Consider the following 22405-nt stretch of genomic DNA (forward strand, 5'->3'; position numbering starts at 1 on the left):
AGGCCAAGAGTGACTTGGGGAACTGGGACCCTCACGGGGCCACTGTTGTTTAAAAAAGGAACTCCATGACTGTAATTCAGACTTTGTGAGACACAGGAGTTTAGGAAGAAAATGTACTCTAAGAAATAGCTTCCTGGCCGGGTGAGGTGGCTCACGCCTGCAATCCCAGCACTTTGGGAGGCTGAGGCGGGCGAATCACGAGGTCAGGAGATCCAGACCAACCTAACATGGTGAAACCCTGTCTCTACTAAAAAAAAATAGAAAAAATTAGCCAAGCGTGGTGACAGGCGCCTGTAGTCCCAGCTACTCGGGAGGCTGAGGCTGTGAACCCAGGAGGCGGAGCTTGCAGGGAGCCGAGATGGCGCCACTGCACTCCAGCCTGGGCGACAGAGCAAGACTCTGTCTCAAAAAAAAAAAGAAAAAAGAAAAAAGAAATAGCTTCCTAAGCAAATGGATAACGTGTGTGTGATTAAAAAGGAAAACATGTATGTGTATAACTCAAAATATAATAGCTACCAAAAAATATGTTTTCCTTTCTCCAGAGGCAAGTGGTAGCAGTTTCTAGAGATAGTCTGTGCATACAAGCAAATATGTGTGCTCTCCTTTTTAAAACCCGAGTGATAGCATCCTATATAAAATGTTCCATGCTTTACTATACATACAGATTCATACACATACACACATATGCTTTTTTTTTTTTTTTTTTTTTTGAGAGAGCATCTTGCTCTGTTACCCAGGCTGGAGTGCAGTGGCGTGATTATAGCTCACGGCAGCCTCGAACTCCTGGGCTCAAGCAATCCTCTCACTTCAGCCTCCTGAGTAGTTGGGAATATGGGCTGTAGCTACCATGTCTGGCTTTTTCCCCCACTTTTTGTTTGGTTTTGTTTTTGGTTGTTTTAGAGACACGGTCTTACTGTGTTGCCCAGGCTGGAGTGCAGTGGCGTGATCATAGCTCACCACGGCGTTGAACTCCTGGGCTCAAGTGATCCTCCAGCCTCAGCCTCTTGAATAGCTGGGACTACAGGCTTAAGCCACCATCTGTCTAATTCCCACCCCCACCCCCCTTTTTATTTTTTTTAGAGACAGAATGTCGCTGTGTGCCCAGGCTGGTCTTGAACTCCTAAGCTCAAGCAGTCCTCGCACCTTGGCCTCCCAAAATGCTGGGATTACAGGCATGAGTCACCACGCTCGGCCCACTCATGTGTATATATAAATTGTTTTTCTGGAAGGCTACACAGAAAAGTGTTCACAGTGGTTGCCTTCCAGAAGAACTTTGAACTTTTATAAATGTTTAAATCATGGGCATGAATGATCTGTGTAATTTTTAGGTTCGCGATCGAGGAGAGGGATAGGTGTTGAAGACCAGGGGCTCCCCCAGGCAGGGGATGGCTCAAGTGCTTGGTGCCTCCTCAGCAGGCTAAGCAGGCCAAGGAGCCACCTTTCTGCCATTTGGGGCTGATTTTCTGGGTGGCATTCTCCTTCTGATGCCACGTGCAGTTCACCTGCTGGTAAAGAAAGAAGGAAACACCATCCATGTGGCTTCTTATCCCTCCCAGTTGACCGGTGAAACTGTGTATGTGCGTGTGTGTGCGTTAACATGCTTACAGCAACACAGGTACACACACGGCTTTCGGATTTTCCAGTGAGTTTCACTCCCTGGCTTTCCCAGGCTCTGGAGCGGGTGCTGCCCTGCTGAGTACTCACTGCTAACTGCTGAAGGGGATAGCCCAGGGGCTGCAGATTCCCATTTGCATTGTGCAAGGTGAGCACAGCAACTTCTGGCCTCGGATGGCTAACACTCCTCCTCCTTATTTCATTCCTAGGTCTGGGACCAGTCTTCAGTATAAATCTCAGCCAGAAAAGCCAACTCCTCATCTCGATCTGCAGGAAACACCAAACACACCATGGAACTCTGCTGATGGGGACCCAAGCGCCCACGTTCTCAGCCACCCTCTGGCTCAGTGGGGCCCAGACCCACCTCAGCACGGACACCCCTGTCTCCAGGAGGGGCAGGTGGCTGAGGCTCTTTGGAGCTGTCAGGCCTGGTGCCTGCTCTGGGCACCTCCCTGCAGCCATCTCTTTGCACTTTGTTACTCTTTCAAAGCATTCACAAACTTTTGTACCTAGCTCTAGCCTGTACCAGTTAGTTCATCAAAGGAAACCAACCGGGATGCTGACTACGACGTGGTTAGAATCCTAATTAGCTACTTTAATATCCTAGGATTGGTTGGTTTTTCTTTTTTTTTTCCTTTGTTTCTTTTTTTTTTTTTTTTAAGACAACAGAATTCTTAATAGATTTGAATAGCAACGTATTTCCTGTTGTAGTCATTTTTAGCTAGATCACATCATCAGGTCTTTGCTACCGAGGCGTAGTATAGAAGAGTCCCGGTCAGTTGGCCAACCTCCTGCAGCCACGTAGGTTCATCCTTGTTCCTGTTCATTCTCATAGATGGCCCTGCTTTCCCCAGGGTGACATCATAGCCAAATGTTTACTGTTTTCATTGCCTTTTATGGCCTTGACGACTTCCCCTCCCACCAGCTGAGAATGTACGGAGGTCATAGGGCCTCAGCTCGGAGGCAGTGACTTGAGGTCATCGGGCCTCAGCTCAGAGGCAGTGACTTGGGGCCAAGGGACCTCGAGACGCTTTCCTTCCCCCCACTCCAGCGTCATCTCCCCAGCCTGCTGTTCCCGCTTGCCATATAGCTTTGGCCAGGAAAGCATGCAATAGACTTGCTCGGAGCCCAGCACTCCTGGGTCTCGGGGTCGGGGAGGGGACGGGGGCACCCACCTCCTGTCTGTGACAGTGTGTTGTTCCCCACTGTGGGATGGGGAAGAGGCCCGTCGGGAGTTCTGCATGGCGGTTTACTGCATGTGCTGCCCCCTTGGGTTGCTCTGCCAATGTATTAACACCATCCCATAGCTCCTGCCGAATCGAGACCCTCTGACGACTTGCCGACTAACTGGCCACCACAAGCTGCAGTCTGTAGCACTGAACAAACAAAAAAAACAAAACGCTCAAGCCTTACGACCAGAGAAGGATTTCAGCAAACCACCACCTCCCACTCAGTGTCCCCTCCGAGCTTCACACTTCCCTGCCTGCCGAGGATGACTCTGTTCACACCCAATCCAGCGCGGTTCTACCCCACGAAACTGTGACTTCCCAAATGAGCCTTTCCCTAGGGCTAGGGGACCTGAGACCAGGAGGTGTGAGAAAGCAGCCGCAGCTCAACTCTTCCAGCTCCGCCCGGGTTGGGAAGTCCTTAGGTGCAGTGCGGCTCCCACTGGGTCTCCGGACCCTCCTATTTGAGTATGAAATTCCTGGCAACTGGTATAGAACCAACCTAGAGGCTTTGCAGTTGGCAAGCTAACTCGCGGCCTTATTTCTGCCTTTAATCTCCCACAAGGCATCTGTTGCTTTGGGTCCTCCACGACTCTTAGGCCCGCCTCAACAACCCAGGCACCTCCTAGGTAGGCTCAAAGGTAGACCCGTTTCCACCGCAGCAGGTGAACACGACCGTGTTTTCAACCATGTGTCCACAGTTCAGATCCCTTTCCAGATCGCAACCTGGCCTGCATCCCAGCTCCTTCCTGCTCGTGTCTTAACCTAAGTGCTTTCTTGTTTGAAACGCCTACAAACCTCCATGTGGTAGCTCCTTTGGCAAATGTCCTGCTGTCGCGTTTCATGTGTTGCTTGGAGTCTGTGGGGTCGTACTCCCTCCCCTCCCGTCCCCAGGGCAGATTTGATTGAATGTTTGCTGAAGTTTTTGTCTCTTGGTCCACAGTATTTGGAAAGGTCACTGAAAATTGGTCTTTCAGTCTTGGCATTTCATTTAGGATCTCCATGAGAAACGGGCTTCCTGAGCCCTGAAAATGTATATTGTGTGTCTCATCTGTGAACTGCTTCCTGCTATATAGAACTAGCTCAAAAGACTGTACATATTTACAAGAAACTTTATATTCGTAAAAAAAAAAAAAAGAGGAAATTGAATTGGTTTCTACTTTTTTATTGTAAAAGGTGCATTTTTCAACACTTCCTTTTGGTTTCAATGGTGGTAGTTGTGGACAGCCATCTTCACTGGAGGGTGGGGAGCCCCGTGAGACCACCAAGATGCCAGCAGGAAATATCGTAACACGAAATTGCTGTCAAAAGCTTATTAGCATCAATCAAGATTCTAGGTCTCCAAAAGTACAGGCTTTTTCTTCATTACCTTTTTTATTCAGAACGAGGAAGAGAACACAAGGAATGATTCAAGATCCACCTTGAGAGGAATGAACTTTGTTGTTGAACAATTAGTGAAATAAAGCAATGATCTAAAAATGTGTGCTTTAGTGCAATGACCTCTTCTTTTTTTGAGACTATGAAAGAAAAACTATCACCAGTGTGTCAGTGTAGGTGTATTGTCATGGACGGGACCTTCTTTACGTTGTGGGGAGGGTTTTCCTCTGGAGTGGGATAGAGGAAGCCACGTGGTGGTGAGGGCACACTGCTATCCTGGAGTTAAGCAATTGGCGGCATTCTCTACCAAGAGTGTGACATTGTGGAAATTCGGTCAGTACTTCCAGTGAACCATGAATTGGCTCTTAAGGTCATATTATAGGACTGCAGAGCTGGAAAGCTCTTTAAGCTGTCACAAAGGCCATTTGGAAAGGATGACTCAAGAACGGATTACCCACTTCCATAATCAGCTAACCAGGAACAGGTCAGCTCAAGATTTCTTTCATCTATTATGATAAGGCCAACTACAATTTAATAATGTAGATTTCTTTGTAGGGAAGAATTCAAATCAAAGGTAATTCAAAATGAAAATACTCTCATTTTTAACTAGATGAACTTTTACAGTCTGCAAGATAAATTTTTTCTCATTCTTTAGTTTGTTAGTATAAACTTGCTCCATCCAGACAAACAAGGGTTTTGGCAAATGGTGATGTTTTTGTTTTCATGGCTCCTGTGGGTTGTAGTCTTTGAATTTTTATTTTCTAATGAAGTCGTCTGACCACGGTCAAAATTGGGCTCACAGAGTCGTATCTGTCATTCGTTGCTTGTGATGGGACCCACAGACGCAGTTCTGTTCTTTTTGGTGTTACTGTTGGGCATGAAAATCCACCACAAGGTCATAATTATAAGAATGAAAATAATTCAGAAGCTGAAGCAGTGAAATGTGGAACCTTTCTTTCCTTGTAGCATTAGGAAAATGTCTGTTAAATATCAACCAACTATTTCAGCGATTGTCCTGAGAATTGTGGGAGGCCACAGAAAACTTCCAAAGCTAAGTCAACATAGTTTGATTCCAAAAGGAAGTGCCGAGGAAAAGTGTTTGAACCCGAAAGAATAGCCTGAAAGAAACAACCAATTCCGCAGCCACACCGCAAAATGAGGCCTAACCCTTCGTGCTGGCCACTCCTGTTTCATAAGCACAAAATTAGGTGTCATGTTTTCTGCACTTACAACTTAATTGTCACCAGACTAAAGAGGTTGATTGCATAGCAAATTCCATAACCATGTAACTTTAGGATTTGGAGGGTTAGACCAAAAGAGAGAATTTTGCTTAACAGGACTGTCTTCAGAATTGGACCTCTTGAATGTGATTTGCCGTAGAAAACATTCGTGGGGGCCAGCTCAGCTTCCATTCTCAGAATACAATGGTTTCACTGGCTTGTTCCACTGGTTCTAAGCCATGGGGAGATTTTGCTTCCCTCCTCCCAGAGGACATTTGACAATGCCTGGAGACATTTTTGGTTGTCCCAACTGGGAGGTACTACTGGTATCCAATGGGTGGAGGTCAGAGATGCTGCTCAACATCCTACAGTGCAAAGGACAGCCCCCCACTGTAAAGCAGGCCCAAAGCCTCAATAGTGCCAAGGTTGAGAAACCTTGGTCTGTTCTAGTTTTAGTCCCATGTCTTCCTTGGCAATTTAAATACTGCTAATGATGTCTAAAGCATGTAGACCGTGGCTCTAGGCCTACAGTGTTATATGAGAAAAATAGTTTCTCATTTGCCCACTCAAATGCTGAAGCTGTTTCCTGAAGCTGGGAAGGGTGGGGGTAGTGGAAATAGAGTCCAGTGTTGATCACTTTGTTTTCCCTTGAGTCTATTAATGATGAACGGAACTCTATTTACCCTAGAGGGATTGTTAGAGGTAGACGAAAAAACCTTGAAAATGACTTTATTACTCTGCATGACTCAGGCTGTGTTTCAGAGAGCCACGAAAAAGGAAACATAAAATAGACCAAGGGTATACACATCTTGGCCTGTTCTCACTGGCCAGTGAGTATTTCAGATGGCCTGGGCGAATTCACTCTAGGGGGAGGTAGCAGTTAAGAGCTGGCATCCTCATCTGGGGAAAGGCCCTTTAGCTGTATGAAAGACAAGACAATGTAGTTGTGCGAGCCAACCCTGAGGGCAGAGCCCAGTGGCTCGTCCTAGAGCCGGCGGCTGGGGTCCCAGAGACAGGGCTCCGGCTGCTGCTCCAGCTTTCGGGATTTTCTCCAAATGTCTGGCTCACTACAGTGACGATGACTCTTAGGAGGACCCTGTGGATGTTTTTACAATTCTAATAGGGATGACTGGGGTTTTATGTATCTACAACTTCCGTGTTTTCTCCTGAAGACAATTATAGCTGGCATACCAGGGCAGAAGGCTCTAGTTTGTTTCTCCACTAATTTGCTGGTCAAGAGAAGTGCTGAAGCTTTATTCCTCAGAAACATTATGATTTGATGAGTGGTCCATGTCTTGGGTCTTCATCAATTCATTCAAACCATTTGTAAACACTGGTGGATGTCTTAGCCCATTCAGTGCTGCTTTAACAAAATACCTGACAGTGGGTAATTTATAAAGAACAAAAATTCATTTGCTCAGAGTTCTGGAGGCTGGGAAGTCCAAGATTAAGGCATGGGCAGGTTTGCTTGTCTAGTGAGGGCTACTCTCTGCTTCCAAGATGGCGCCTTGTGCTTGGGTCCTCTGGAAGGGAGAAAAGCTGCGTGTCCTCATGTGGCAGAAGGTGCCAGGGCACATGAGCTGAATGCTGCCTGGAGCCTCTTTGATAAGAACCTTAATTTCATTCATGAGAAGAGGGGCTCTCATGACCTAATCTCTTCTTAAAGGCCCTACCTCTTAGTACTATCGTACTGGGGACATTTGAATTTTGAAGGTGACATAATAGCAGAGGAGGATCAGATATGGGAAGTAAATGCTTGAAAGTGAAATTGTGCTCATACAGAAGGAACTGAATTAAAATGAAATTTTGTTCTTTCCTAGAATGGCTCGTTCAGTCTCTGACCTCAGCCATAGATCGTATCATGATGTTCCAGGTTTTTCCTCTCAGCCTTAGGAGCCTTGGAGATTTCCTAATTGAGCTAGTTGAGGTGCAGGCGCAATTTTCTTGTCTGGCTTTTTGACTTCCTGTTGTGGCCCTGGCCCTACAATACTGATTTACATTTTAGTAATTTTTAGGCTTTAATTTGGCTCTATAAATTCACCTATCAGTTTCTAGAGGGAAAAACATATCTTCATTGAAAAGCAATTTGAGTTAAGCTTTAACTAACTGTAAGTCCTCACCCATAAAGGAAATGCTAATGGAGAAAGGATTACTTGGTCATAGGACACAATTTGACATATGGTTTTGCCCCTGCGATTTGGGCAAAACAAGGTCTCCTTTTCCACCTTTGTAAAATCACTGTTAACCTTTAGCTTCTTGGGTATGCAGGCTTTCACTTGGTGGGCAGGCTTTCCGACTATAATGTGCTTTTTAAAGAAAATGAAATCCTTTGAATATGCACACACGTGTTGTCTCTGACCACGTCCTCTTGTTTTGCGTCTCCTCCATCTCAGCAGTGACCTCACCTGGAAGTTCCCTGTGGCCCCAGGGCTTGGCGAACTCACGGGGTGACCAGCTCCAGTACACTAGTCTTATTTTACATAGCATTTTCAGCTTGGGTTTTCTGCACCAGTGGGTAGAGCTCATTAGCATGCTTTCCTGCTAAATTTAAAATGTTCCCCGATAACCTGAGAAGGCTTAAAGGGACACCCATAACCTTCCACCTTTTTGGAGGAAGGACATAGCCTTTTTTAGTGGATGAAAATAGCTCTGACTCCACAAATGTCCCGGTATCTCACACACCAGGGTCACAATCCCAGGTTGTCCCGTGGGGCTTGTTTAGGAGCAAAAGGAAACAAACCCTCTAGCCTGGGGACACCACCAACTTGCCGAAGCCAGGGGCCTCTGCTGTTACCCTCCTTCAGCTTTCCCTTGTGACTCGAGCTGTTCAGAGGGGCTCAGTTATAGGGGTCCCTTAACAGGCTTCCAAACTGTGTGAATGGGTGGGTCACAGGAATGGTTCTCAGGCCTGGGCAGCTGGAGTAGCCCTGTCCGCTCAGAGCCACAAGAATGGTACTGAAACGCAACTCTGGAAGAGTCATCTCTTCTCCAAGGGACTGAGTAAAATCAGAGCTCCTCCAGGCACATGTCCAATTATTTTTACAAAGTTTTATTGAAACTTGTACATCAAGGTGACAGTAATTCACTGTTTTGAAAACAGTAACAAAAAAGGGTACCCCCAAACTCAGGTATACCAGGTAAATACTGGAACCCAGGGAGCTCACTCCTCCCTCTCCCACCAGGAGCAAAGGGTGTAACAGGAGCTTCCGCTGACTCACAGGAACCTAGGATAGTGGGCACATCTGTGGCGACTCCTGGGAAACAGCTGCGTGTAAAGAAGTCTGCTTTGGTCCAAAGGACATCTTCCTGACCCAAACTCAGAAGGCTGCTGTCAAGTTCTACATTCCTTTCAGAATCAGCAGCAGCAACTGCTGCCGTCTTGCTTGCTAACTAGGGGCAGAGGTCCTGAGCAAGGTGCCACGGGACCTTGTAAAATCACACTGTGTTGATTTTACAGGGAGGAGGGTAGAGTGCCTCTCAAGTTTTCACGGTTAACACCGTCATCTATTATGACTGAAATAAAAAGCTGGACGACCTGCCAGGTAACTGGTCGGTCCTCAGGATCATCCAGCTGAATGGAGAAATCCGGCAGTGGGTTGAGAGGTCTGTTCTGAGAACAGATTATTGCTGAGCAGAGTTCATATGACTTCCAGTCATGGTGACTTAAAAAATTGCCTTAAGGCTGCACAGCCAGTCACCTCTGCTTACAGAGTACTTAGTGCACGCGACTGTAAGAAACAATTGTAAAACTTCATCTAGAAATCAGACGGCTTCTAATTTCTATAGAAAGGACAGCTCCCTGGAGCCGAGAGACAATCTATTGCTGATTTTGAAGGAGAGGCAAGACCAACACTGTACTTAGTTCCACAGCCAGGCCTCAACACGGTCAAGTGGCTGTCCTTAAAAACACACAGACGACTGGAAACGATGTGTGGCTTCAGTCCCTGTTTCCCAGAATTTTACTGGCAAAGGAGTTAGCGTTCATTTTTGGCTTAAGAAGAATCGAGAATGCGGGTTTAGAGCTGCACCTGGCCTCACGCACCGAGGGGCCAGGGCTGCAGATACTCTGCTGCCCCTCCCTCTTTTCTTGGCCTTGATGAGTCCCGGAGGCTCAAAGCCATGGGGGTGCTAGGAGGACTGTCACAGACCGAGGTGCTGCAGGAGCTGCTCTGCCTGGACAAACCTTCAAGGAGGACCAGGGCAAGTATGAAATGTCTTCTGAAGAGTGTGAAATGAGCAATGTACAGTCCGTCCCCTCTTGGGGAAAGCATGCATGCGTGGAGCCTGGCAGTGCACTGTCTCCTGGGCCACCATCGGCCCCCAGCTCTTCATATGGGCTTGTATAACAAGGTGGTGACGTACTTCTTCTTGTACCGGTGGGTTGCGCTGAGCACCATCACTCCATCCTAAGGAACAAGGTGGAAATGATCAAAGGCTGGACTAAGGGGCTCGAGCCTCAGAGTACATGAGAATCATTAAGGGCTTCATAAAACCACAAATTCCCGGGCCATCTTCAGAACCTGAGCCTGAGGGCCTGTGTCAGACCCTGGAAGCTGCCCTTTAAGTCAGTTCCCCCAGGTCATTCCACTGCTGGGGGTCCTCAGAGCACACACTGGGCAACACAGCTCTCACGGGGACAGACATGGCATTACCTTGATAGACAGTGCGTACAGGTGGTTCAGCATGACATGATTGGGCTCAGGGAGCAAAGCTGGATCACACTGTGAGGGAACAAAGGCGGTGGTGAGCATCTGGGATTTGGAAAAAAAGATTCTCCCCTTTATTTCACAGCGCCAGATAGCAAAGGACAGGAGGCGGCGCTCAGGCCGACCTCTCTTCCCAAGTCAGGCAGCGCAAGGGCTTGTCCAAGACGACAGGTGAGATGAAGGTCATGCCTTCTGACCTGAAGGGAGCTCCCTGAGTGCCTGCTGGAGGCATTTACCCCGGCCTCTTTGAAGTGTGGGCCACGGCTCTGTCCTCTTGTGGAGGGAGGGGCAGGAAGAAAGTGGCTGTCTGTTGAAAGAACTTTCAGAGAACACAGGAAGAGACCGTCTGCACTAAATGCTCCTGGGCAATGGATTCGAAACTTGTATCTGTAAGACTCAGACAATAACCTGAAGAATGAAACGGATACCTGGGCAAGACACCACTATACTCTGGAAAAGTTCCCACCGGGCTGGCACTCAGAACTGCCCGCCGCGCCTTCCTATGTTTTAAGAGAAGCCAGAAACTGGGATTTATTTTTTCACTGTATACCCCCAACTTTTATAAACGCAATTCAAATGGAAAAAAGTGTAGAACAACTGCTGTAGGCTTAGGATCCCAGAGACTGGGCCAATCATTGTGTCAACAAATACTGAGCAAGCTCCTGCTGGGAGGCCGTTCGGGGTGGCTGCTGAGAGCACCAACTACCGGCCAGCCTGATGTGAATGCTGGCTCGGCCAGTTACTGTGTGAACTTAAGAGATGTTTTTTAAAAAAGTAATCAATTTCAAAGATTGACAGATAAAATTGTGTATATTTACCATGTACAATATGTTGTTTTGAAATATGGATATGTTGTGGAATGGCTAAATCAAGCTCATTAACACACGCATAACATGCTTACCATTTTTTTGTGGTGAGAACACTTAAAAGCTACTTTTAGTGCAGTGCTGATGGGCATGTAAATTAGTACAACCATTATGGGAAATGGTATGAAGGTTCCTCAAAAATCATAACTAAAATTACCACATGATCTAGCAATCCCACTACAGGGCAGATACTCCAAGGAAATGAAATCAGCATGTCAGAGATATCTGTACTCCCACGTTCACTGCAGCTCTATTCATAATAGCCAAGACGTGGAATCAACGTAGGTGTCCACCAGTGGATGAATGGATAAAGAAATGAGGTACCGAGATACACAATGGAGTACTGCTGAGCCTTAAAGGAATCCTGTCATTTGTGACAGCATGGATAAACCTGGAGGACACTAAGTGAAATAAGCTAGGCACAGAAAGATAAATCCCATATGATGTCACTTAAGTGGAATCCAAGAAAGTCAAACTCACAGAAGTAGACAGTGGAGTGGTGGTTGCCAGCAGCTAGGAGTGGCGGGGGTAGGGAGATGCTGGTCAAAGAACACAACATTTCAGTTAGACAGGAGGAGTAAGTTCAAGAGATCGTCTGTGCAACACAGTGACTATTAATAACCACGTATTACATTCCTGCAAATCTCTAAGAGAGTAGATTGTAAGTGTTTTCCCTACTTCTCCGTGCTTGTTTCCCCATCCCTAAAATGGGGGTAATAGCAGCACCTACTTCACATGGTGGTTGTGAGGCTTAAATACATGAAAAGCACTTAAGATTAGTTTGGGGCAAAATAAATGTTAACGCTTTAGTAATGACAACTGTAACCACAGTTTACATTAGAGCTTGGTGCTACCTTGGACAGACGGGTCCTGACATTCTCATATTCGCAGCCCCCTGGGCCACTCTCAGCTCGTCTATTCCCAGCAGCAGTCTCCATCAGAGAAGATGGCTAGTGATGCCTCCCCTTTTCTAGAAAAAACAAAACCTTCCTAGCTTAGGAGGGCACTGAAAGTCATCTAACCCACCAACCTTTGTAAAGTTAGAGCTAAGGGAAGCAGTGTCGACTAAGCGCTTCTAAGGCAGAAGCTACATGTCCTTGAAACTCTTCACCTGTGGCCTATTTGAGACTGTTGCCAACTCAGTGCTGGAAAGATGGTGGGTCCTGCTTACCACTGGCCTCTTCTGGGCCTCCCTTCTGACCTGAAGGGAGCTCCCTGCATGCCTGCTGGAGGCATCGGTGTGTGTCTCTGGCCAGGCATTTACCCCGGCCTCTTTGAAGTGTGGGCCACGGCCCTGTCCTCTTATGGAGGGAGGGGCAGGATGGCCACCCAGCTGCAGGGGCACTCCCAGCACAGGAGGTGACCTGAGAAAGGCAAGTCCTGTTGGAGTAGGGTAACAAGCACTGAGACCCTGTCCTGGCAGCCCGGCAGGGACCGCTGTAGGGACGCCTGCATGTGTACATGTTCCTTCCTCATCTCGGCACACGTGCCCTCCACTTCAGGGTGGGGTGTTCAGTAGCAGCATGGTCACTTTAAGCGCCTCATAAACAGTGTCTCTTATGAGGTAGCTTGGGCCAAGCTGAATTCCTGGATTCCTAAGAATTATGGCTGTGCCATACATTCCAGAGCGAGGTGGACTGGGCAGGCAATCCAGGTTAGATGGGACAGAAAACAGAATCACAACAGAATTGGCTGTTCTTCAGGATCCAGGACGACACACACTTCTTTTCTGCAGGTAATGATTTCCCGGAGGAGAAATGTGTGTTACCTAGATATCCCAAATTTTGATCCAGGAGTACAGATATTTCTAAAAGCAATTTAATGATTAAAACTGGATTCTAAAATGTGGGGGCCAGAGCATGAGTTCCAGTATGTAGCTTACTAAGAAGGGATGGTATTACAATTTGTCGTGAAATTTAAATGGAACAGGGCTCAGGCTGAAGCAGGAGTGAAGGACAAGGAAGAAAAGTGCAGAAAGGCTTTGTAAGACGAGGCGGTGGCGTCCACACTCGGTGTCCACACTCTTGCTATCAGCCCATCCCCACAGCAGAGGTGAACGGCACAGTTCACACAAGGAGGCGACACTGAGCTTGCTCACCTGCTGCTTTGCAAAAGGTGGACACAGGAAAGAAAGCAACTGAACGTGACCCATGGAGGACGGTCCAGGCAGACGCCCACCTACTTACGGAAATCCCTGTGTCCTTGTTTAGGATGACCTGGAGGAGATGCGGGGGGAGAATGGGTGGTGCCCGAAAGCGCTCTTCGGGTTTGCAGACATAGGGCTCCTGATGGTAGGGTCCCGGCGGGGAGCTGGACAGCTCTGTTGGGAGATGGTAACAGGACATTTACTTGGAAAATCAGGCATTCTAGCAGCAGCCTTATTTATGTTGTCATCATCTTGTCTTCCTTTTCTCTTGTTCCCTCAATGCGGATTTACGTTTTCTTGAAGGATGCACTGGTTCCAAGAGTGCAGAACAGAGAGGAGAAAACCCTTTTGGAATCTGGGTGACTAGCATACAACTCAGTAGTCAACTCAGACGCCCTAGTGGAAGACGGGGCCCAGCCAGTGAGTCTGGGTCAGATCACAAGGAGGCTGTTCTCGATAACGTAATCCCACATGCACGGCAGAATAATACTTCCTTCTCCCTTCAGGCTGGGCTGGCAAAACCACAAAGAAGCTGGAGACTAAGTGAGGATTAAGTGGCTAAGTCCAAGTTATGGACACCGCCAGCCGCAATACAACAGAAGATAAGGCAGTCTGTTTAGACAGAGGCAGTGGAGAAAACAGGTTAAACGAGGCGTATTTCAAAATGGTGGGGGGGGGGGATTGAAAGCCCAATTTCTGACGGCTCTTTAACTCCATTACACTCGAGTTCCTTCCAAACTCTTGCTTGAGTATCTGGATTATTCAGATACACTGAGAAGCTTCTACAAGAGCAAGATTTCATAATGCTAGCACAGCTGGACAGTGACGTTTGGCCAGCCGGAAGGTACCAAGCCATCATCCAAAGAATGCATGGGATGATTCTGGTCGCCAGATCCTGGGGCTCGTCCAGAGAAAATCTGCTATGCCCCAGCTCTGCCAATTCCCTCAATGTCATTTTTTAGGGGACAAGCCCCTTTTATGTGACCCAACCATATTACAGCAAGAAACTGAGAAAAGCATTAAGTGCAGAAAACTGAGCCATAAGGAGTAAATAACATTTTGAGGAAGTAAGTGTCGAAATAGAAGTCTGTAGAGAACGCGGAATTAGCTTCTTATCAGTGAAGGCTCTTTTTTCTTTCCCTAGGTGGAAACTTGACTAGAAAGCTTGTAAGTGGCCGAAAATTACATGTACCAGTAAGTTACACATTTTGGAGGATATCTGGGCACACTTCCTCCATTCCCTGATTCCCAACTATCTGTAAAAAACCTACATTATCTCTAAGAGACTAATTATCCAGATAAAAGCACACTGAATTTGATTTCCAAGTCCTGCTCAACAAACTGTCAACCACAGTGAGCCCAGTGTGATCATTTTACCCCTGTGATTTCTGAACTGGTAACAAGAAATCCTGGTGGCAGAACTGCCAGGCCCGACTAGACAATGAGGAAGAACCGTCAGCTGAGCGGAATCTGTTCTCTTAGTGCGCCAGATGTTCTTCTGCGGCACCTTTCCGCTGCCTCCCTCAGGGTCCAGGAATTGGTAAGCCCCCGCCTCCAAGAAGGGGAAGTGTGGTTGGCACCAACACCTCAGATCGCAACCCTCCTCCCCGAACTGTACGAATCATGTCCCAGGTAGTTTCTTCCTGTGGGGCTTGGAAGGAAAGCAATTTACTAAAACCTCGATGCCTGAAACGCTCTTAGAAGATGGGGAAGTTTTACTGGGTCTGTATTTCTGTACCAAATAGCTTCCCATCAAGGAGACCTGCACTGTGCAGGCTGTTTCCCATGGGGAGCCGCCTCCTCCCTGAACGGATTCTCACAAGGTACCAATGTACCACACAAGTGACCGCTAAGGTCACTGAGGTGTCCCTTTACCACCGTCAGGCTGAAATGCTTCAGGCACCGCAAGTGGGATGAGACACAGGCTTCCCCAGCCCTGGGCTGTCACTGACTCAGTGCGACCCTCCAGGGCCTCTTCAGCCCTGCCCTTGGCGTGAGATCAACCTACGGTTCCATTTCCGCTGTCTGCTTTCTGTAGCCAAGGAGACCTACTGAATACCTGAGAGGACCAGGGAAACGACTTATACCTCCCTTGCGGCTAAATTTCAACAACTTGACAGTTAGGAATTAAGTTCTGTGGCCTTTAAGGGGGTGCCACAAATGCCTATCTGATTGGGCAGCTTCAGCTCAAGAGAGGCAAGAGAAACAGGAGTATTTCTAGACTGTACAGCCCCCACCTGCACGCATGTGGTATAAAATAACTGTGTTCATACCAGACACATCGGAGCACTTTTGGGAATCCACCATTAAAGCATCAAATACTTCAAAGTCAGTTTTCTTCACTTGAATGATGTTGTTAACTGTGCCAAGCTGGCTGGTTACTATGGGCTGGGAAGAGACAGACAGGCAGAAATCATAACGTGGAAGGTCTGCGGAGTTCTTCTTCAGAGGACTTGGAGTTCCTGGCTGGAAGGCCTCATCTCCTGGCTAGCCACCCTGCTCATCTTGGTCAAGTATGCCAACTGTCTGACAGTTACTGCTGCTGTCCAGCTCTGCCACACACAGGAACTTTTACTAGCTCGGCAAAGGGACCTGGCGGCAATCCCTTGGGAAGGTGATTTGTTTGGATTGTGCGGGCGCCCAGAGGACCAGAGGTGGGAGGAAGAGTACCTCGGAAGGGTCGTGGGTCCACTGGCCATCCACAAAGAACTTGTACTGATGCTCTCCTTCCGGCAGATCCAGGATGGCTACAAAGTTATTGTGGCTGTGAGGAAAAAGGAAGCAGAGGAATTCAGTGGGGGGGGGCTGCCTCCTGAGCTTACTTGCCAAACCAGCTACAGAACAAAACGTTTCCACATAAAACCAAGAGTTCAGCTGCAGAACAAACATTTTTAGCCCATTTAGACAATTCAGCATAATGATCTCAAACTGGAAAGGCCATAAGGAAGCAGCAGTGCGACACACCTTCCTGAAAACGCACCTTGCTCAAATACCAGGAAACCACAGCCCTAGCGTGAAAAGGTCAACGGTCAGGCATTTGTGCTTCTCAAGCTGGAAAGGCTCCTGGATGCCAAGGAGGAGAACAACACAAGACAAACAGCAAGCTGCCTCGTTTTACCCTTTGTCACTTTGCCTTGGGCAGGAGAAGGGATCGACTGAATAGGAAGCTCAGATGTTCTCTAAAGAAACTTGCCTAACAACGAAAAACCATACTCTGGAAGAGCCCTTTCATTGGGTTGTTTTGTCCCGACTTGAACTGACTTGTGACTGCTGGGCTGAGTGGCTCCCTCCTTCTCCAACGGAACCGCTGGAAAGCAGGCAGTGCCCGACAATAGGCCTGACACTTTCTCCCTCATTTTCTCAGGAATACTCACTAAAGGTGTTCTCTCACTGACAACTTAAGACAGAAGTCCATGCTGGGGTTCCTGATAAAATGTCTTACTATAATCCTTGCTAATGATGCCTATATAGTATGTATTTTTTCTTTTTGGAGACAAAGTCTTGCTCTGTTGTCCAGGCTGGAGTGCGGTGCTGCAAACACTGCTCACTACAGTACTGACCTCTCAAACAATCCTCCCATCTCAGCCTCCTGAGTAGCTGGGGCTACAGGTGCACACCACCATGCCCAGCCAATTTTTATTGTTTTTGTAGAAATGGGGGTGTCACTATGTTGCCCAGGCTGGTCTTGAACTCCTAGCCTCAAGCAATCCTCCTGCCTCAGCCTCCAAAAGTGCTGGGATTATAGGCATGAGCCACCATGCCCAGCCAACATGTACTTTTCAAACAAAGTATTACACAGAGTCAAAGTCAGATGAACCCTCAGAGATCATCTGGTCCAATATTCCCTCTTTACAGAAAGGAACGCTGAGGCTCAGATGTTAGGCCATGTCAGCGTGGCCAATGTGGGCTCAAATGTGGGTTTCTAAGATTCCCAGGCCAGTGCCCCCTTACTGCATTAGGAATAGATTTTTGTGTTTCTGTGGAAAAGTCCTGACTGAACAGATAGGTGAGGATCTGAAGTGAAAGATGTCTGTGAAACAGAAATAGTCTCTTTCTTCTGTACTCTAAACCTAGAGACCACTAAGGTTTAACATTTGAACCTTAAGACTTCTTAAGCAAAATCATTTTTCCACTAGCCATCCATTTTATACAAACATCCGTTTTCTATTCTCCCACAGAGATGTTTCAGAAAGAAGAGAATTTACGTTAAGACAAATAAGTGAACACTCCCCAGGCAATTACCTTCTGGTGAGGGGAAGTTTACTCCAGTTGTTGAAAGACCCAGATAAGTAAACTTCCTTTCCGCCCCCCGTCCACCGAAACACAGTTGGCCGAGCCTGGGCGGGGGCTTTATCATTCACTTCCAGATCATGCTGCCAGGCCAGGAATTCCTCCTTCTCCGGTGCCTAGAAGCAGAGCAGTTTACTCAGAAAGCCATAAGCGAGCTCCCTACAACAGACGACATTGACAATTTATTCTAAAGAGGCAGCTGTTACTACCTAGGTTCATAGGATTGGAAACTTACTAGTGGTGCCTCAGTTTCCCTGCCTGCAAAATAGAAATATATTTTTTAAGGTTTTGGTGAAGACTGAGACAGTCTATGTAAGTGCTCTGCATAGTGTCTGACACAGTGAGTGCTTACTAATTAGCTTTGTTGTCATTAAAGAGGTTGACATCAAAATTCTAGAAGCTATAAAACCCACCTGGAAGGGGCAACTATGAATCCAAGACTAGCTTAATAAATGTCATGTTCCTTCCTTAATTAAGCAAGATTTGAAGTACACTCATGTGCACGATGTCTTAGTCAACAATGGACTGTATATATGGTAGTCCCATAAGATTATACCATATTTTTGTTGTATCTTTTCTATGTTTAGATATACTAAAATACACAAATCCTTAAATACACTTGTGGAATAAGTGTCTACAGTATTCAGTAGAATAACATTCTATACAGGTTTACAGCCCATGAGCAATAGGTTACACAGTATAGACTAGGTGATATGGTTTGGCTCCTCGTCCCCACCCAAATCTCACCTTGAATTGTAATCCCCATAATCCCCACGTGTCAAGAGCAGGGCCAGGTGGAGGTAAGTGATCATGGGGGCGGTTTCCCCCATGCTGTTCTCTGACAGTGAGTGAATCTCATGAGATCTGATGGTTTTATAAGCGTCTGGCATTTCCCCTGCTTGCTCTCATTCTCTCTTCTGCTGCCCTGTGAAGAGGTGCCTTTTACCATGATTGTAAGTTTCCTAAGGCCTCCCCAGCTAGGCGGAACTGAGTCAATTAAACTTCTTTTCTTTATAAATTACCCAGTCTCGGGTATGTCTACATAGCAGCCTGAGAATAGACTAGCAGACTAGGTTTGTGTAAGTACACTCTACGATGTTCACACAATGATAAAATCACCTAATGATGTATTTCTCAGAACATGTCCCTGTCATTAAGTGATGTATGACTGTACATGAAAATTTAAGAGGAACAATTCTAGAGCTGTCAACCTGAAAATGGGCAAATTCAGATTTTGAGGATGGGGGGAAAACTGCTCACAAAGTTCTGTCTAGGGACTGGGGAATAAAGCAAGACAAAGACTGAACCCTCATTAGGATAAAGGATAACCTCGTGTGGTAAGTTCCGTATAACTGAGGTATTCCAGAATAAGAAACTCATCCAACTCTACCTGGATGACATATGTAGTCATGCACCTTTTAGATTTTTTCCTAGTCAGGAGCCAAAGACTTAAAAAGAGCAGAGGGTTCTGGCTGGAAGACTCTTTAGGGAGTTAAGCAGGCTTCCAGCCCCTTCCTTTCAAATACCTCAGCTTATCCAAATGATGCCTGCATTCGCTGAATTCTAACAAGATCTACATATTAAATAACAGACTGGAATCACTTCACACTAAGAATAACTATACCCAAAATAGCGCACTAGTGTAATTAAAAGAATTCACGACTTTTTTGGTATCTGGGGATTTCAGTAACTTCTAATGAAGTGAGAATGGACGCTGCTTGAAATCATTCCCCATAGATTATGTGTGTGCTCAACATTTGCTGGAGGTGTTTTGGAATAGTAAAAGAACAAATACTTCTTGAAGAAAGTAGTTCTTTCTTTGGTGAAGAAAGACACCAAAGTAGTTTGATTCTTTTGGTGTCTTAAATAGCCTTCTTGGGACCAGGGACCAAAATTACTTCCTGGGGAAAGGACGTCAAGTCATTAGAGAAACATGATTCTAAAGTTCACTTTGCACACAGCTCTTCAAGAATGCAACAAATTCAGAAAGCAAGTTCAAACCACAGGTTGCAGGCCCACATAAAAGCAGGCTTCTTGTAGTTACGCTCAAAACAGATCCAAAAGAAGGTGTGAGATGTGATCACCTCGCTCAACATGAGGACAAACACAGATGGAATGAGTTGCCAGGCAATTAAATGGATGATGATTAACATGAAATTGGATACTAATAGGTATGTTGGGCAGAGGGCAGCTTTATCTTTCCCAAACCTACTTTGTTCCTTGAAACAATTAGTTCCTTTCGGACATAACACATAAATACCATTAAATGTCCTTGGACTGAACCCTGAGGCTGGAAATATCCACCATATGAAGGTGGTTAACAGGAGTGTGGCTGAAGCAGGAGTCAAATCACCTGAGCTTTTGATGAATTTAAACAGGCTGCAGCAGGAAGAAAAATGTTTGCACTGGCCTACTTAAGCGCGATTAAGTCATATTTAAACAACACTAGAGGGAAGTTCAGTAGCTGCTGGCTGCCTCCTTCCAACAGACCCTCATTACCCACTGACCTCTGTAAGTCCAAAGACTTCCCTATGTACGCTTTAAAAAAAAAAAAGCAGGGTGAGGCTGGGAGTGGTGGCTCATGCCTGTAATCCCAGCACTTTGAGCGGCCCACGCGGGCGGATCGCTTGAGGTCAGGAGTTCAAGACCAACCTGGGCAACATGGTGAAACCCCCACCTCTACCAAAAATACACAAAATTAGCCGGGCATGGTGGCTCACACCTGTAGTCCCAGCTACTCGGGAGGCTGAGGCAGGATGGCTTGAGCCCAGGAGACGAAGGTTGCAGTGCGCCGAGATTGTGGTTCTACCCTCCAGCCTGGGCAAGAGAGCGAGACTCTGTCTCAAAAAAAATAAAAATAAAAAAATAAATAAAAATAACTAGGGCGAATCAAGTGTTGGGCAGAACTAAACACCTCTGGCAACCGCCGTCAGCTGTTCCGCTCAACTTTCAGCTTGTATATGTACCTGGTTTGCCTCCAAAATGGATAATAAACTCCCAAACTAACTTTTACAAAAGTTCCAGTTTGTGTAAAGGTGAGAGAATTTGTCTCAAAGCGGTGAAATTAATTACACCTAAGAAAAGCAGAAGCTAGGTTCAATTACTGTTAGCTGACTCTGAATTAATTAAGAATTTGAAACTGTCCCAGAGCTGCTTTCTCCTTAATGCTGTTAAACGAAGTGAGTGCCTCCTCCCTCAGGGTGACTTTCTCATATTGGTAATTAGACTTAGGTTCTTGGACCGCTAAGAGGACTCTTACAGGACCATCTGGCTTTTAAGTGCACCGGGTAATGTACCACCTCCCTCCCCGTTCTGGTGGTTTTCGAAAAGATGTGACGGTAATCTAGTGGAGGGTTTCTCTCCTCAACATTAGTCAAGGGGAATCGGATTCCTGCACACTGCTCGCACCTTGATTTCCTCGGAGTGGAAGAGGTCGGCGTCTTCGGGGCTGTCCATCAGGATCTTGGGCCTGTCCCCGTCCTTGGTGCCCCCCGAGCTGTCCCTCCGGGGCGTCTTATGGCCACCATGCCGCTCCAGCGCGGCGCGCTCACTGCTCGTGTTGCCCATGATGAGGGTCTGCGGGGACACTGGGAAGCCGGACGGAGCCTCACTGCAGGAAAGGGACCCTGTGCAAGGGACTCCCAGAACCGCGGGTCCCAAGGAGCCCGCGGAAGGGAATCGGAGCACCGGGATACCACGCCCCTCAGGCTCGGGCCGGGAGCCGGTTCTAGCCGAGTCAGCAGCGTTGCCGAGTTCTCGCAATCGCGCTTTACCTGCCCAGGCAAGCTGTGGCGAGAACGCAAGGAGCGCGAAAATAAACCGACACTTTCCCAACCGCTCCACCACCCCTCAGCGACTTCCGCTTCCGGCTACTCCTTAAGTCGGCCCGGCCTAGGGCGTGGTGGTGGCGGCGGCCGGCTAAACGCGCGAGGCTATCTAGATTCCATTTCCGCTTCCGGTCTTGAGCGGTGCGGCAACAGGTGCCCCGAGGCTGTCTCCGCAGGTCTCGGAGCGCGCAGTCGCAGTCGGCAGCCGGCCGCTCAGGGCCCGGCCCGGGACGAGGCGCTGCCGAGTGCCGGCAGGGGGCACCCCAGCGCGCCGGCAACCTGAGCCGTTCAAGCGCTGGGCTGAATAATGCCATTTAGATATATTTGCCCATTTTTAGTTGATTCTACACTCTACAGCCAGAGGGATCTTTCTAAAATGCAAATCTGATTCAGAAACTCCTCTTCTTAAAGCCCTTTTAGTGCACGTGCTCTCACGCTTTACAGTGCATTAGATTAACCTGGAGCCCTTGTTAAATGCAGCCCGCACTGCAGACCTGCAGAGAATCAAGATTTCTGAAGATTAGAGTCGGGGGTGCAGGCAGTCTTGCAGGTATTTGAGAAAATGGCAGACCATAAGATCTCTGGAAATTTTTTATGTCTAGTAGGTTGGGGGTTGTAAAATGCTGGAGTTATTAGTGTATTTTTATTGAGTGTGCAATCTTTTGATAGGTAATTTTGCAAGATATCTTGTAATCACTTCTGCAACATCCTTTTGCATAAGATGCATTAGCGTTTGTCATTTACTCTGGCCAGTGCTTCAACAAGAAGTGCATACAAATACGGTAGTAAAATATTCTCATCTTCTCACTGTCAGTCATTGTCATATTTTGTGGGTTTTATGGTGTGTGAATATCTCAAAATACTTTGCATTTGCCAGGTCAGGTCATGCATTTCACATACTGAACATTATTTAGTACCTAAAAAATTACCAGACATTGTGCTAAGGAAATGAGGAACACAAGATTACTAAGATAAGGTTTCTTGGAGGGAATTCGGCAGTATGCATCAAAATTAAAAAATGCACCTTCATTTTGACACACAATTTTACTCCTAGGAAACTTCTGCAGAAATACACACATGAAAATTATTTACAAGCATTATTTACAAAATATTTACATGCAAAAATATATTCT

General features: G+C 46.9%; 2 protein-coding genes across 16 annotated transcripts in view; one reads left to right on the plus strand and one right to left on the minus strand.

The window, feature by feature from the left end:
- LOC105494878 (citron rho-interacting serine/threonine kinase) overlaps positions 1–2272 on the plus strand; it is a 195409-nt gene extending 193137 nt beyond the window's left edge. For all 8 annotated transcript variants that reach the window (XM_011763857.2, XM_011763808.2, XM_011763815.2 and 5 more), the window contains one exon: positions 1824–2272. In XM_011763857.2, the coding sequence (XP_011762159.2) occupies positions 1824–1847 (24 nt within the window). In that variant the 3' untranslated portion in view covers positions 1848–2272. The remainder of the gene's footprint in view (positions 1–1823) is intronic.
- A 6198-nt stretch (positions 2273–8470) lies between these two features.
- Positions 8471–21343, minus strand: LOC105494900 (protein kinase AMP-activated non-catalytic subunit beta 1). Of its 8 annotated transcripts, XM_071070978.1 has the most exons (8): positions 20854–21343; positions 17398–17561; positions 15826–15919; positions 15429–15543; positions 13196–13329; positions 11490–11548; positions 10090–10158; positions 8471–9843 (listed from the first exon to the last, which is right to left on the minus strand). In XM_071070978.1, the coding sequence occupies exons 1-7, from the start codon at positions 21010–21012 to the stop codon at positions 10116–10118; spliced, it is 768 nt and encodes a 255-aa protein (XP_070927079.1). In that variant the 5' UTR covers positions 21013–21343; the 3' UTR covers positions 8471–9843; positions 10090–10115. The 8 variants fall into 8 exon arrangements, 6 of the variants coding, with proteins under 6 accessions (XP_070927079.1, XP_011762220.1, XP_011762203.1 ...); XM_011763918.3 differs by lacking the exon at positions 11490–11548 and having other exon boundaries at positions 13188–13329; positions 20854–21340; XM_011763901.3 differs by lacking the exon at positions 11490–11548 and having other exon boundaries at positions 20854–21336.
- Positions 21344–22405: the final 1062 nt, after the last annotated feature.

This window comes from Macaca nemestrina, chromosome 10 (assembly GCF_043159975.1).
Source record: "Macaca nemestrina isolate mMacNem1 chromosome 10, mMacNem.hap1, whole genome shotgun sequence".
Lineage (NCBI taxonomy): Eukaryota > Metazoa > Chordata > Mammalia > Primates > Cercopithecidae > Macaca > Macaca nemestrina.